The 16736-nt window shown below is 37.8% G+C and overlaps 1 protein-coding gene across 1 annotated transcript; it reads left to right on the top strand.

Annotated features, from left to right (window-relative positions):
- Positions 1 to 14647: 14647 nt before the first annotated feature.
- On the top strand, positions 14648 to 16499 carry LOC145796428 (uncharacterized). The gene is made up of 4 exons (XM_082881536.1): positions 14648 to 15191; positions 15350 to 15407; positions 15857 to 16130; positions 16173 to 16499. The coding sequence occupies exons 1-4, from the start codon at positions 14648 to 14650 to the stop codon at positions 16497 to 16499; spliced, it is 1203 nt and encodes a 400-aa protein (XP_082737662.1).
- Positions 16500 to 16736: the final 237 nt, after the last annotated feature.

Genomic DNA, 16736 nt, shown 5'->3' with positions numbered 1-16736 from the left:
ACGGCTTAAAGATTTGAGTTAGGCACAACAATGAAGGCTACTTTTTCAGATATAAGAGCATTTTGAGTCTAATCCAACAATCTAAAAAAATTAGCAAAGTTATCGTTTTGTCATTTAACAATCAAATTGTTCTATGAAGTTACTGTTAATCACCACTCTCTCTTGAAAATCTTTTTCAAAACAAATGACATCACATTTCACACCACATCGAAGGCTACGTACCCTCTCGTCCTTCAATGGTGCTGTTTGGTGTAGCTGTTAAAATAGATTATAGATTATAGCTTAACAGATTATAGATTATGACTTTAATCAGAAGCTGTTAATCTGTTTGGTATAGCTGTTGGATTATAGATTTAAGTTGCAGAGTAGTATTTGTTAAATAAGCTGTGAAGTAGCTTTTTTAATTAACTTTTATTTTTTATTGTTCATTATTTGTCTATATTTCTCATAAAAAATAATAATAATATTTTATAGTCTATTTGTGTCTTTTTCTATTTTTAAAAAAATAAAAAATAAAAAAATCTAAGAGTATAACCGTGGATTAATATGTCCATAGCAAAAGCTGATAATCAGAAGCAAGGGGTGAGCAGCTTCTCAGAATCAGCTTTTTTCACTTAAAATAAGTTATTAGAATCAGAAGTTGTTTGAAATAAGTCTAACCAAACAGTCCAAAATAACTTTTTAAAAGCCAGAAGTCATAAGTTGGCTAAAAAAAGCCCTACCAAACACCCCCAATGTGCTCAAACATTTATAGGTGATGCGAAGGACTTCAGTAACTGGGTATTTCCAGCACTCTCACTGTTACATGACACACTGTCAGTGTTGAAATTCAAAAAAAAATAAAAATTCAGTCAATCAGTAAGGACCCCCAACACCGGGTCCAACGCATTTTCCAACCTTTATAGTGGAAATCCCATTCCCAGCCCTCTTTCGCACACACACACCCCCACTCCCCCCTCCCCCTCTCTCTCTCTCTCTCTCTCTCTCTCTCTCTCTCCCCGCACACACCCGCCAAATTTTAATTAAATTCACCAACAATTGAGAGAAAAAGGATAATAAATCTATTATATTGTGTTTGATTAGGAAATTTGAAAATAGATTTATAAAGAAAAATGAAAAATGTAAGTGAAATGTGAATAAAATATACCTACATTTCACCTATTTTCATACACCTTTTTCCTTTATCTTTTCAAATCCCTTCATAAATTCTCCAATCAAACACAACGTTAGTATATTCTATTGTGAAGCAGTTGCCATTTTGGTCCCCCCAAAAATTTTATTTAAATTCACTAACAATTGAGAAAAAAATATAACAAATCTCTTATATTGTGTTTGGTTGGGAGATTTGAGAAGTGATTTAGAAAAGGAAATGAAAAACGTAGGTGAAATGTGAATAAAATATACATACATTTTACCTATTTTCATACATTTTTTTCCTTTCTCTTTCTAAATCCCTCCTTCAATTTCCCAACTAAACACAACATTAATATATTCTATTGTGAAGCATTACCATTTTGGACTTATAGAAAATGAAAAAAGTTCTCCACCACCACCTTCTCTCTCTCCTCCTCTTCATTTTATGTTTCACAATTGATTCAAAGTCTGTGATTGAACCTTGCTACTCTTCAGATTCATGCCCGACCACACTGCCCGCTTAGTAACCAGCTGGAGAGCACTGGCAGAATAGATGGCACCTGACTGACATACAACAGAAATATAAGAATCCCGCGGTGGTTTCGACCACCCGGGGGCACTCCGACGATCAAGTCAGTATATCTCTCAAAGATAAATCAGGTATTCAACTCACAAGCTTGAGTATCAAAAGCATACCTTTAGACCCATGGGGGTGCCTCTCTTTTATAGCCAATACAATCCTAGTCCCAAAAGGAGCCTAGCCCTAATGGACTTAGGATTACTGCTAATCTGGGACTCCCAGTGGGATTAGGATAAACTCTCTAAGAGTCTTATCTTTACCCAAACTAAAGTCTTCTCCCAATCTAGGACTCTTGTCCCTTATCCGCTTATCTCGGATTCCGATATCTTCGGAGGCAACCTCGACCTAGCCGAGATGACCTCGGCACAACGACCAAGACACGTGGCACCTCGGCTGACACGTCAGCGTCACCTTGCCACGTGTTGGTACTCAGAAAATATATCCCCACAACTGCCCCGTAGGTTCTATTACCTCGGCATTCTGAGGTGATGGAACCTACATTGTCTGTTCATCTGCGCCCCTCTGTCCGAAATCAAAACTTGCCGACCTCAAAGTTCCCTGGACTTTACTGTCCACTTGTGTCAAGAATCAAGTTTCATGCTTTCCAAGTTGCTTGAAATCGCACCTCCTAGCCGAGGTTCTGGTTCCATTAATTCGTAAACTAAGAGCTTTGCAACTGCTCCACTCACACTCTCTGGTGAGTTCCCGATTTCCAGTCATCTATTTGACTCTGGCGATTTTCATATCGGCGTTCATTTCACTTGGTAGGTTCATAAACTCTTTACTTACTATTAAGCTCAATCTTTCATAACTCTTCTGAATCTGTTTACTTGCCATCTGTTACCTTCTATTTTCGTCTGTTTTCAAGTTTTGAATTGTTTGAATGCCTGGCACTGTCCTTGTCATATCCGCTTTCTGTTACTAGCATCATGTCTGGGTCATTACTTTCTTGTTCTTCACATACTTACTTAGTGCCTGTGCACTTGGCTTTATTCTTGAACTTTGTCGTCTTCTTGACTATTTTTCTCTTTTTTCATTTAATCCTCTGACTTTTTTTTTCTTTCTAGCTCTTTTGCTTAAATCCGTCATTTGTTCCAAGCTTTCAAGCTCTGCAATTGTTTTCGTTCCTCTCCTCCGGTGAAGCTTATGTTATTCTGTCATTTTCGCATCCGTCGTCAGACTTCGGCAATTCTCATTCCGGCTTCCCTCTTTCTGGTAAGCCACTTTTCCTCCTAGTTTTACTTCTTGTTGCTTTCCAAGAAGCTCTGCTTCATTGTTAATCACCATTGCTTGTTTTACCCGTTGTTTCCAAATCATCTTCTTGAATATACACTGTTCACATATCTGTTGATTTCTGTCACTGTTCTTGGCTTGACACTCCTGCACAATCTTTTTGTCTTGATTTCCTGATAGCTTCATCACCATTTTTGATTTACGAATTACTTTCTTGTTTCTATTTTTTGTGTCTTTTCCCAGAGTTTTGCTTTCAATCCTTGCTTTTAAAACGTCGAGGTGCCAATCGCCGAGAAAAGCTTTGATCAAACTCTTCAGGAGATTGATACTGAGCTCGTGGCTGAGAAGGCTGCTGAGAAGTTCTTTCCAACTGTCTTCTGGGGGTGAGACATAACCTGCTGCTGATGCCGAGTAGTTTGCTTCTTTCTTGAAATTGATGCCGAGGTAACGGTAGAGAAGCTCCTCTAACTGACTGCCGAGGCTGAACCATCGTCGTTCGTCGAAGCAGATCATTCTGACGTTATTGCTTTCAGTCCCTAGTTCTTTAAGGTCTTCATTTTTGTACTTGCCAACCTTCTCAGCTCTTAACAAGCTAGTTGGTCATCTCGGATGATCATATCTCGGAAACGTCTTTCAGTGTTATCTCGGCTATACCAAACTTGTAAATTGCTACAAATTTCAACAAGTGGTAGACTTCATAATCTTCGGTTAACTTATCTTGTAATTTGCTCAAAAATTTCAACAAGTGTTAACATTCCTTGCTCTTTAATTATCATTCCTTCCCCCTGCACCTTTTCCCTGCCCCCTAATGTGAACATAAGTTGTACTTAGGATCACATTAGGGAAGTTGGCTTCGTGCCGTAGTTACAGACCTGATGTGTTCTGCTTTCACCAATGTATTAGAACTTCTGGTATTTAATGCACCCCCTTTAGACCCTCTTTCTCTTGGCCTTTGCAAACTATCATCGCTGTTTCTTGAAACATTTATTCCTTTCACAATTCTGGTCACCACTTCTGGCGTGCACTTAGTGGTTCTGTTCTAATCAAAACGACGTTGGACTCCGGCGAATCTTTTGCAGACATTTAACTTTGTACACTCTCAGAATTTCAACAAGTGTTAAACATCGTTTCGTTTTAACTTCGGTTTAAACATCATCTCGGCTTAACTTCGGTTTAAGCATCATCTCCGTTTAACTTTTAGTTAAACATAATCTCGGCTTAACTTCGGTTAAGCATCATCTCAGTTTAACTTCGGTTAAACATCATCTCGGCTTAACTTCGGTTAAGCATAATTTCAGTTTTTGAAGTTTTTCCTTTTTTGTCGCTTGTACTCTTGTACCTTTTTGTTTTTTTAGACAATATAAGCTCTGCATATGGCCGATGTGCCTCCTTGTTCTTGAATGTCTAATGAAACTTTCCTTCTCTGAATGCTTGTGCCTTTGTCTTTTCTTGACTGCCTTTGCATGATTCTATACTTAAAATATTTTGCATGTCTTTAGTATGCACTTCTTTCTTTGTGCAACCTTCTCGGGGTGACATACCTCGGGTATACAAACTGATGATTTACCTCGGCAATAACTTGTCCTGTAAACTTTGCATAAATTCCAACAGATATAAAACACATACTGTTTTAATTTCAACCTATAAACTTTCCTTAAGTTGTAACAAGTGTTAAATAATGATCTACTTGTAAATTGCTACAAATTTCAACAAGTGTTTAAACAATATACTTAGCTTTTACTTCAACTTGTAAATTACTGTAAATTTCAACGGATGATCATATGTCGGCTTAACGTCATCTTGTAAATTGCTACAAATTTCAACAAGTGTTAAGCATCTTCTTCGGGTTAACCAACTTGTAAATTTCTACAAGTATTTAACCAATAACCTCGGCTTTACTTCGGCTTGTAAATTGCTACAAATTTCAACAAGCGAAGAGAAACAGTAATCTCGGCTTAACTTCAACTTGTAAATTGCTACAAATTTCAACAAGCGAAGAGAAACAGTAATCTCGGCTTAACTTCAACTTGTAAATTGCTACAAATTTTAACAAGTGAAGATAAGGAATAATCTCGGCTTAACTTCGACTTGTAAATTGCTACAAATTTCAACAAGTGAAGATAAGGAATCAGCTTAACTCCAACTTGTAAATTGCTACAAATTTCAACAAGTGAAGATAAGGAATCAGCTTAACCCCAACTTGTAAATTGCTACAAATTTCAACAAGTGAAGATAAAGAATAATCTCGGCTTAACTTCGGTTAAGCATCATCTCGGCTTAACTTCGATTAAGCATCGTCTCGGTTTCACTTCGGTTAAACATCATTTGGGCTTAACTTCGGTTAAGCATCATCTCGGCTTAACTTCGGTTAAGCATCGTCTCGGTTTAACTTCGGTTAAACATCGTCTGAGCTTAACTTCGGTTAAGTATTATCTCGGCTTAACTTCAGTTAAGCATCATATTGGTTTAACCAACTTGTAAATTGCTACAAATTTCAACAAGTGGTAAATGCATTCTTCTTCTCTCTGCCCCCCAGTGTGAACTTAAAATTCACTTGAGTTCTCATCATACATGTAGCTTCGACCTTGTCGCCGAGCTTTAATTCAAGCCGAGGTTGTCGGCCTTGGTTTCTCTATTGATCTTACTTAGCTCCAACCTGAGTTTGATTTTCGGCCTCGCATCGGCAAGCCGTTTCTCTTTTCTTGTTCCGACGCCTTTGTTCCCGGCATGTCCTCCTCAGCCATAGCATACTTCTCAATTCTGGCCAACTTTAGTCTGATCTTGTGTGTTTCCTTTTTATCTTCTAGGATCTGAGATTTGCTCATTGTGCTCTTCTATTTTCGGACTCAGGTGCCGAGATCTTATCTTCTGGAATCTTGGATCTGCTCACTCAGGTTGAGCTCTTCTTTTCTCGGACCTACTCATCTAGGCCGAGATCATGTCTTCTGGGATTTGGGATATGGAATTTGCTCACTCAGGTTGAGCTCTTCTATACTTGAATGTTATCTTCTTGGGAGCGCTCATGCCCCCTGTCTTTGTATCCCTTCTGGAAGGGTCTTCGTTCTTCCGCAGGTATCTATCCTTCCATACCTGGAGGTCATCTTCGTTGTAATATCCGCTTCGATCTGTCGTCTTTGGTGCGTCACCTTCCTAGCCGGCGTCTTTCACTCCGTGACTCTGGTCACGAGTTTCTGTGTTGCGGTCGTCCCCTTCAACGTCGGGATCGATAGGTTTCCTACTCCCAACAGGAGCGTTGTCTCTTAATCTGATCCTTTTGTCCGTCATTGGCCATCTATTCTTCTTTCTTTCCCACAGACGGCGCCAAATTGTGTGGGTGATTTTCCGACCACACTGCCCGCTTAGTAACCAGCTGGAGAGCACTGGCAGAATAGATGGCACCTGACTGACCTACAATAGAAATATAAGAATCCCGCGGTGGTTTCGACCACCCGGGGGCACTCCGACGATCAAGTCAGTATATCTCTCAAAGATAAATCCGGTATTCAACTCACAAGCTTGAGTATCAAAAGCATACCTTTAGACCCATGGGGGTGCCTCTCTTTTATAGCCAATACAATCCTAGTCCCAAAAGGAGCCTGGCCCTAATGGACTTAGGATTACTGCTAATCTGGGACTCCCAGTGGGATTAGGATAAACTCTCTAAGAGTCTTATCTTTACCCAAACTAAAGTCTTCTCCCAATCTAGGACTCTTGTCCCTTATCCGCTTATCTCGGATTCCGATATCTTCGGAAGCAACCTCGGCCTCGCCGAGATGACCTCGGCACAATGACCAAGACACGTGGCACCTCGGCTGACACGTCAGCGTCACCTTGCCACGTGTTGGTACTCAGAAAATATATCCCCACACATGCCCTTCTCTCCTCTCTTATCGTCTGCCTTGGGACTCGAAGCTCTCCGAGGTCGCATTTATATTCCAACTAAACATTTCTGATATCTTAGGTTCCAACAACATTGATGCCATGGTACCATGGTTCTCGAACCAAATTCTTCCTGCTAGATCCCTCGTTAAAGTGCCCACTTCGTGCCAATGTGTCAAATAGCATACGTCGGTTAGTCTTAACCATTTTTTTTTATCAAAAAAATAAGATTTTAAAACAAATTATAGTCGTAATCCCTATAATTTTGTCTCTTCCACTAATTTAATTTTCGTTTTTTTAATTATATCAGTTTTTACTCCTAGATTGTTCATATTGTATCAATTTAACACAATTGATAATGCTCCTATGAAAATTGGATTGAAATTAAGGGGTAAAATAATCTATTTACTTTTCTTAAAATAATTGAGAATCTGATGTCTAAGTTGAAATAGTTTATTTCTTTTTTAATAGATCATTTTGCCCATTATTTCTATTCAATTTATTAGCAGGTGTTATTAATTAGATTAAATTGATACAATATGAAATATTAAATAAAAAAAATTGAAATAATTAGAACTAAATGGTGGTTAATTCATAAATGAGGTAAATTTCATGGACTATACATATATAATCTATTCAAAATTTTATGGGCAAATTATACCCGTAATCCATTAACCATTTACACCATTGGAGCATTGGATACATGGAGTTAGGGGTGTGCGCGGTGTGATTCAAGAGGTTTGAGAGTAATATTACAAACCGAATGGCGGGTTGGCGGATTGACAATTTGCGGTTTGGATAGTTTTTGGCGGATTGGCGGATTGAAAAATATTCTAACTAATTATCATACATTTGCATAATATATAATACTAATTTGTATAATATTTTTTAGATATATAACACAATGTAATTTTAAATAATATGTTTCATATATATAACTAGGGGTGTGCGCGGTGCAGGTCGGTGCGGTTTGACAGAAAAATAGAAACCGTATATATGGCGGGTGACGGATTGATAAAAGTGTCACTAGAATTTGCCATTTTTCTTATCAAAAACCGGTGGTTCGGTTGGCAAATAATGGCGGATTTGCCTTGGCAGTTCGGGCGGATTTGCAGTTTATAAAAAATATAATTCAAATTACAAAACTTAAATCAAAGAGTAAAAAAAAGATGAGAGATACCGTGATGTTAAGCATCTTGCGAAGCTTTCTTCTGATGCAGCAAGTGTAGCAACAACATGATAATATCAACGATTATGCCATCAGTTCATTACAAGCATCTATGGAAGCTACAATGATCAAATACAATACATAAAATTAATATCATTCAGGGTTTACAATATATTGAAAATGTTTACTGTTGAAAAGTATTTAGATTGAAAAGTGAACTGATGCAAGTTTTCAACATGGCCAAAAAAAAAAAAAAAAAAAAAAAAAAAGAAAGAGATTGAAAAGTGAATTGGAATCCAACTTTATTTTGGATTACTGATAGCTTGAATTCCCCTCGAGCAGCAATGTAATACTATATTCTAAGGTATAGAACAACAAGTAAAGTTAAGTAAAAAAGAATTTTTAGAATCTTATAAAACATAATTTAGTAGCGATGCGGGTCAGTGCGGTTTGGAAGAAAAATAGAAACCGGCGGATTGATAAAAGTGTTACTAGAATTTGTCATTTTTCTTACCAAAAATCGGCGGTTCGATTGGCAAATAATAACGAATTTGCCTTGGCGGTGCGGTTCGGTGCGGTTTTGGCGATTTCGGAGGTATTATGCACACCCCTATATATAACCACTAATTTATAATAAATTTTATATCTTAAATCTCTCTCACACTTATTTTTACATTGATATTTCATTGAATGTTAAAAAATATATATGTGTTAACTATAGCGGAGCGGAGCAGTTCGATTGGCGGATTATAAATTTTAAAGTTTAAACCGCGGTTAGCGGTTGAGCGGTGCGGATAGATGCGGATCGATACAGTTTTAGCGGATTGGACGGTTTTTTACACAGCCCTACTTGGAGCTCTATAGTCAAAGGCTATGGCTCCAAATTTTATATATTAACTCAAAATATAAGAATAAATCAAGACAATAAAGACTAGTAATTGGTAATATAGGTCAGTTTCAACCATTTACACCGTTCGAGCCAATGATGGATCTAGGGGGACTAGGGGGGGCGGCCGCACCCCCAAAAAATTAAAAAATATTATATATTATATTAAAAAATTTTAAATAATTTCAAATTATAAGAGTTCGCACCTCCAAATTTTTTGTAGATAATTTCAAAATTATATAGAGTAACCTCCAATTTTTTAAACTATAGAATAGACTCCCCAAAGATTTAATTCTGAATCCGTCCCTGGTTCGAGCATTAGATACTTGAAACTCTATAGCGAAAGGCTATGGTGAGCTTGTTAGCGCGGAGCAGATAAGGATTAGTAATGTGGAGACGTCATTGACAAGTGGACAGAGACTTGTCATTCCTCTACCGTGCATGTGCTTGAACAACACTGATGGTGAAGGTGGAGCGGTAGTGTATATGTCTTATGTGGTGAAGATTTGGGAGAATTTGAGCAGCATTGGAGATGATTTTGGGACTACTGTTCATGAATTGGATGGTGTCAATGGTTTTGATCAATCTCAAGTCAGTCCTGGAGATGTACTAGCCATTCCAATACCTGGTTAGTAGGGTTTGATGTGATATTGGATTTACTTGGTAAAAAAGTATAGTTTCTTATAGAATTAATTAAGGAGAAATTTCAACGCATTGTAGGTTTTAAAAAAATATATATAAATAAATGATAAATTATATAAGAATTAACAATTCAAATTTTAATTTTTTTTTATTAATTTGTAACAACTTTTTACAATATCACTTATTAATATTTCCCCCATTAATTAATTAATTAATTAATTGTCAACTGTGTGGATGTACTCCACCAGCCGCTAATGAGCCAATCGAGTTGTTGCATCAATTCACCCAATTTTCTTCTTAAGTTTCCTGAGGTTTCATTAGCTTTTACTTTTTATTTCCTTTACTATTATTGAGCTTGAAGAAAACAAACCTAAATTTCACAGATCGCTCTTCTCATGAAATAATATCCTTAACTAAAGGTGCAAATGAACCGAACTATACATAAACAAACTGGACTCGTTAAGGGCTCGACTACTTTAATAAACGAGCCGAACTCGAGCTCAAATAAGCTTGACTTGTCAAACTTAACTCGTTTGTCTTTATTTAAATTATATAATAAATATATTATTTATATATTAAATAATATGTAAATAATAGCATAGATACATTATTTATATATTAAATAATATTAATAATATTTTTTATTTAAATAATATAAATAATATTAAAAAAAATCTTATCGAGTTGAGTCGAACTTGAGGTTCATTAATATTAACAAACCTAGCTGAGTTCGAGCCGAGTTACTTATCGACCCTAGCTCGAGCTCAATAAACGAGCTCGATAAGCAAACGAGCCGAGTTCGAGCTCAGCAAAACTCGACTCATTTGTAACCCTATCCTTGGCTACACTCTCCTCGGCTTTGTTACCCAGACACTCATTTGAGCAATCTCTTCCAGTTCACTAGTGTTCAGATCTGGCATCTTTGTCTCTTTTTGTTCAGCATCTTCTAAAACCATCTAACTAAGCCCGGTGTACAACTCCTCCATTTTGCCATCGTCATTACCGGTACTGACCCCAACCCCTCAAATGTATTATGAATGATATCTTAAGATGGGTGTGTAAAGCTAAGCATATTGCTTCAGCTCCAAAAACAGAGGATTGTGTTTGTGTCGGTTGTAAGAGATGTGAATGAATCTGTTCAAGAATAACATATTCCCTGTTCAAGAATAACATATTTTGACTTCCTCTATGACATTCACATTGTATCTTCTACCGGTCAACCTCATCTGTAACAGCTCCAGCAAATAATGATCATTGTATCAAAATATGGAGTAAAAGTTGAAAAGAAAAAGGCAGAAATGTTTAATACCCAAAGCAATAGCACACAAAAAGTCCACTCAGTGATTTTATTTAGATAACACGGCTCGCGAAGAGATTAAGAGTTTGCTTTACGTCGAACCATCTCGTTTCAGCAATGTTAGATGTCATGAAAATTTTTTCATGAGAATAATTATGAAAATTTTGTGACTCTTGAATTACACTTAGAATAAAGCACCACACATTAATCAAGGTAATCCAAATATCATAAATCTTTCATGATTATTTTCATGAAAAAAATTTCATAATCCCTAACTTTTCTCCTTTTTTTTCCCATTTATAACTTTTCCCCGTTTATAAAAATTTCATGAGCCTTGAGTTCTTGCACCCTCTCTTCAGTAGCCTTCAATGCTTTTCCATAGATGCCTATTAACTAAAAAAACAAAAAATTAATTTTCAAGATTTAATTAATAACATAAGTCCAAGATTCATTGAGATTTGGCTGTTATTTCTTTTACTTTGAGTTTGTCATTTGTTTTTATAGAAGCCCAGTGCTTCATTTGCTAAAACTCAGCCTCCTAACTTTGAGATTGTGGGTTCGAGTTTAAGGCAATCACTTTGTATAAATTATGCCAAAAGTAGAATGTGTACCCAATCTATTCCTTCCAGGCCTCCATCAAATGGAGAAACTAATGGTTTATTTTTATTTTTTTATATTTATATGACGACTCTACCCTTAAAATAGACCTTTTGCAAATTAAATATTTGTTATTATCCTTATTTGGAATAAGATTTAAAATTTAAAATCAAATATATCATAATTAAAAAGTCAAGAATCAAAGTATCACAAATCCCAAATTATAGCGATTGTTAATATAATTCGCTCTTAATGTCGTGTTTGGTTAAGAGATTTGGAAAGGAAAATGAAAAAGGTGTATAAAATTATGTGAAATATAAGTATATTTTATTCATATTTTACTTACATTTTTCATTTTTCTTGCTAAATCCATTCCCAAATCCCCCTAACCAAACACAACGTAAAAGTTTATCACTCCCGTTTTTTCCCCATCTTTATACTTCAACTTTTGTGGATCAAAATTTGATTTTAATCGCAAAAAAATATATTTTGGCCACTAAAAGATTTTAGTCACCAAAATTTCAAACCTTAGTCGCCAAGCTACAACCTTTCCGAGATTTAATAGTTAACTAATTGTTTGGGATAACCTAAAAAGGATAAAAAGTCAAAAAGTAACTAAAAAGGTAAAAAAGTTTATACTATTCATTGGGCGGGAAACTTTGGCTTAAAATCAGAGTACAAAAAGACAGAATTGCTCTTACTTTTGTCCCTTCCTTTGACATGCACGGGTTGGAAAAAAAAAGAAAAAAAAGAAAAGCAAAGTGCACTGAACAGTAGTGGACACAATTCACTGACATGCACGAAAGCAAATGTGCATGTCAGAAGGATAGTTCGGTAATTTCGATATTTCATACAATATTTTAATGCACATTTTTTCGTAAAAAGTCAAAAAGTTATCCCAAACAATCATATTTTTTTCTCTACTTTTTAAGCTAAAAAGTCGTAAAGTACACTTACATAGTTCATCCCAAACAACCCAAGTTGGCTAGGAATTAGGTTGTAGAAAGAGAAAAATGAGAAGGTGAAGTGAGTGGTTTTTATAGGAAAAGAGGGGTACTTCTTGGTAATTCCTAGGGTATCACTTCACATTATTTATTTGATGGGATTGGCTTCTCTCCAGTCTGTGATTGGATTAGAGGGTATTGTTAGGCCCGTGAAGGCTCACCATATGCTTTGTTTTGATAATTCAAACCATTCAATGTGTAAAACTCGTTGAGTATTATATCTATGTAAAAAATCACGTTGATCGGATTTCAATAACTATTTTATCAGATCAAATTTCTATCAACTATTTATTTTTTCACCATTTTTTTTTTATATATATACAAAACTGATTTGATCACGTAGCTATCGATATTCGATCAACGTTATTTTTTACAGGTATATAGTGCTTGATGAGTTCTACACATTGAATAGTTCAAATTATCAAAACAGGACCTGTGATGGGCCCCCATAGCCCAACAGCACCCTTTAGTTCGATCACTGATTAAAGGGAAGCCAAACCCTTATTTGATAGTCTAAATTATGGGGAATTTATTGGAAACTTCTATTTTGGGAATTGTTATACTATTTGGTCCTATGTTTTAAATGGTTGATTGCGGAGTCCTTTTTAGGTGGACTGTGCAACCACAAAGTCCTTTTTCAAATGTGAGTGAGGGTTGCTTAAACGAATATAGCCCCAGTAGTTTTGTAGGAAAGTTTGTTTTTTTTGGGAATAGGTTATCACACGTTTTGGAGAGTGGTGAGTGTATTTCCATGTACAAAGGGTTCCTAGGGGAGGAATTAGGGTTTTGAATTTTTCTTCATTAACGACGTGGGCGAGGAGATTTTTTGCAGACGACGTAAAAGGAGACAGCCATGTTCAGGTATGCCTCGCTTTTGTCACACCTTCACGTTTTGTTGCATCATGGGTGAGAATTGGTTAACCCGTGTTTCGCACTTTGAAATCAAAAAATTTTAAATGCCAATGTTGAATTCAATGGCAATTACGGGTATTGTCAATATACACGAACGTTTTGTTGTGTGTTTTTGTTGTTGTTTGTGGATTACTATATAAACATAAACCCTATGGTTGCTGTTTGTGGATTACTAATGTTTACCGTGTGGACGTTAACATCCATTTTCTGTTCACACACAGACAGTTACGTTGTGATCCGTGTGTTTGTACCTTTTATCATTGGTGTTTTTTTTTTTTTGAAAAATGTATTTCTCTTTTGCAGATGGACTCCTTTTTCATGCTAGTGTGTTGTTATCTTTCAGTTAATGTCGCATATGAATTGCAACCGCCATACAACTTCTCCAAACTTGTCAATTTCGTATGTACCAAATATAATGGCATATCACTAGTGTAGAAGTGTAAAAATGGCTCGCGGCCCGTGGGCGGCCCGAAACCCACCTGTGGTGGGCCTGACCCGTTTAAGCCCGGGCTCGATCCCAGCTCAAGTCCCCTAGGCCAGGGCCAAGGCCATCATTTTAAAGCCTGGCCCAGCCCATCGGCCCACTCAAGGCTCAACCCGAGGCCCGGCTCGGCCCGTTCGGCCCACCCGAGACCTAGTGTCTTTTTTAGTGAAAAATAATAAAATTTTAGTAGAAAAAATTTAAAAAAATGTCAAGCCCATCCAAGCCCGATGCCAGGCCCACTAGGCCGGTCCGATGCCCAGTCCACCGGCCCGTCTAAGGTCCGAATATCCATGGGCCTAATTTTTGGCTTGTGGGCTGGCCCAGCCTGGCTCGAATTTTGGCAGGAACCTGCGAGGCCCAATATGGGCCGGGTCGGGCCAGATTTATACCCTTACACCAAGGGAAGTTCTGTTGTTTTACAAGATCACGGGGTACAACAATTTTTCTTTACAAAACGACATCGACATGCATAACATGGTATGCCTTGCCCGTGCATTCCATTTACAACTTGTTAATATCGTCATTGAACAACACCGAGGTAAAGGGAAAGGTCCTCGTGTTGATGGCCCATCTAATTCGAGGGCTAACTCTGACGACGTGGTCCTTGGACGTAGCGCTGTGGACATTGATGACGATGTGGACTTGTTGCCAACATTTTGTCCGAACAATGACAAGACATTCCTTTCAGCTTCATGGGTAACTGGTTCCATACACATCGGCCAGTAGTTTTGAATTTCCGTAATGTACTAAGGAAGTTTGCCATCGAATGTGAGTTCTAGTTCAAATTCAAAAAAAAAAAATGACTCCATCCGTATAACCGCCGTGTGCGTGATGCACGAAACCAATGGTTGTACGTGGTGTGTTCATGGTCACAAGTTAGAGGCAAACGAATTTTTTTACCTACGAAAGTGGAACAGTAAACACATTTGCGGTGTCGCCATACGCACTTCGAAAAACTTGCTAGTTGGCTCTGAGTTAGTTGTCGATATTATCACGGAATGGGTACGCGACAAACCACTCACACGACCCACTAAGGTCATATTGGATTTGAAACAAGGCTATGGTTTGGACGTTACTTACCATGTTGCGTGGCTTGGGGTCAAAAAAGCAAAAGGCAAACTATTTGCCGCTCACAACATCTCTTTCGACCAGTTACGTTGCTACAGTAACGCTGTGTTGGAACACAAGCCCGAAAGCTACATTAATATCGAGTACGATGACCACATATATTGGTTCGCCCGGTACTTCATATCATTCAAAGAATGCATAGACGAGTTCAAGCATTGTCGTCCACTGTTATTCCTCGATGCCACTTTCCTTAAAGGACAGTTCAAAGGATTCCTACTCACCGCCACCGCGAAAGACGATAACCAAGGTTAGTACACCTCATCAACCACCCAACAATGCACTAATTTCCTTTGTAAACAAGTTAAAATAAAAACACACGTAATTTCCCAAAACCCCACTGGCAACCTGTTGCGTACGTTGCATACTAACAAATCCAATTTACGACATTCACATCCTCATTCACAGGGTTATTTCCACTAGCTTACGCAGTTGTTGACTCCGAGAACACCACGAACTGGTCATGGTTCCTTAGTCACCTCGCATAGGTGGTTAACGTGACAAGACAACTCACATTCATATCAGACCGAAAATCTTGCGTTACTTAAAGCGATGCCAACCGTTTTCCCAAATGTGGAACATTTTTTTTGCCTCCAACATTTGCAAAGGAACGTGCAAGACAAATTATGATACACAAACAGTATGCACCGGGCTGGGTTGGTCACCAAATTACACCACTGCGCGTACACACCGACAGTTGTTGCATTTAACCAGAAAATTTAACAGTTCCACAAATCTGGACGGGGTGTTGCAACTAAGTTCCTAGCAAATGCACATCCACAGCATGGGGCGAATGCAATCTTTAGGTACACATCTTGGTTTATGAAAAAATTCCACCTACAACATATAGACATCCAGCACCCACTCGCATATGATAACAAGGACATAAGTACTCTTTCACATTACCATTTGCAGGGGTTACCGTTACGGCAAAATGTGTTCAAACGCCACTGAATCATTCAACTCATGGGTACGGGAGACACGCAACTTTCTAATTACTCGCATGGTTGACAGCATTAGGTCAAAAATAATGCGCCAAATGGCGAAATGTCGTGTGGCAGTCAAAACTGGGATTGGTGCGATCTGCTCCAAAATGGAATCCCAATTGGACAACGTCTTTAACAAGGGTAGATCGTGGAATGTCAGCCAGTCAAATGCAGACATATATGAAGTCCATTCGTTCCCATCTGTAACTGTGGACATGGGGTGACGTACATGTTTGTGCTTCCAGTGGCAAATCAACGGCTTCCCATGTGCGTATGTTATGGTTGCAATTCGAAAGAGTGGTAGGGACTTGAATGAACTTGTCAAGTCGTACTTCCATGTGTCCGAGTACCGTTCAACATATAAACCTACCATCTACCCAATACCTACCATGGAACAACCACCGCTCAACCCTAGTGATTATGTGATCAAACCCCCTGTTGTTAAACGTCCACTTGGCAGGCCGAAGAAAAAAAGGATACTATCTAGGGGAGAGCACGTTCAACAAATTTGTTATGGTCAGTGCGGCCATATGGAGAACCACAACAGGAAAACATGCAACGAACAAATATAGTCTGCTTACACACTTCTCTAGCGCATGGTCCCAACCACTCTTCAACTAGTTTTCAAACAAGTCATCCTAATGTGTTCGCACCAATAACATATTACCTTTTTATTATTGCTACGTGACATTTATCGAAATCTTATGGTTTTCTACTTCTCACCAAATAAATTGTTCACATCACATGGACTACATTATTTATCCATTTTTCACTCGACCTGCTGTATTCAATGACAAAATCATAATAAC

The sequence above is a fragment of the Camellia sinensis genome, chromosome 7 (genome assembly GCF_055761805.1).
Source record: "Camellia sinensis isolate YWXY chromosome 7, ASM5576180v1, whole genome shotgun sequence".
Lineage (NCBI taxonomy): Eukaryota > Viridiplantae > Streptophyta > Magnoliopsida > Ericales > Theaceae > Camellia > Camellia sinensis.
This window is presented reverse-complemented; position numbering and strand designations above follow the sequence as displayed.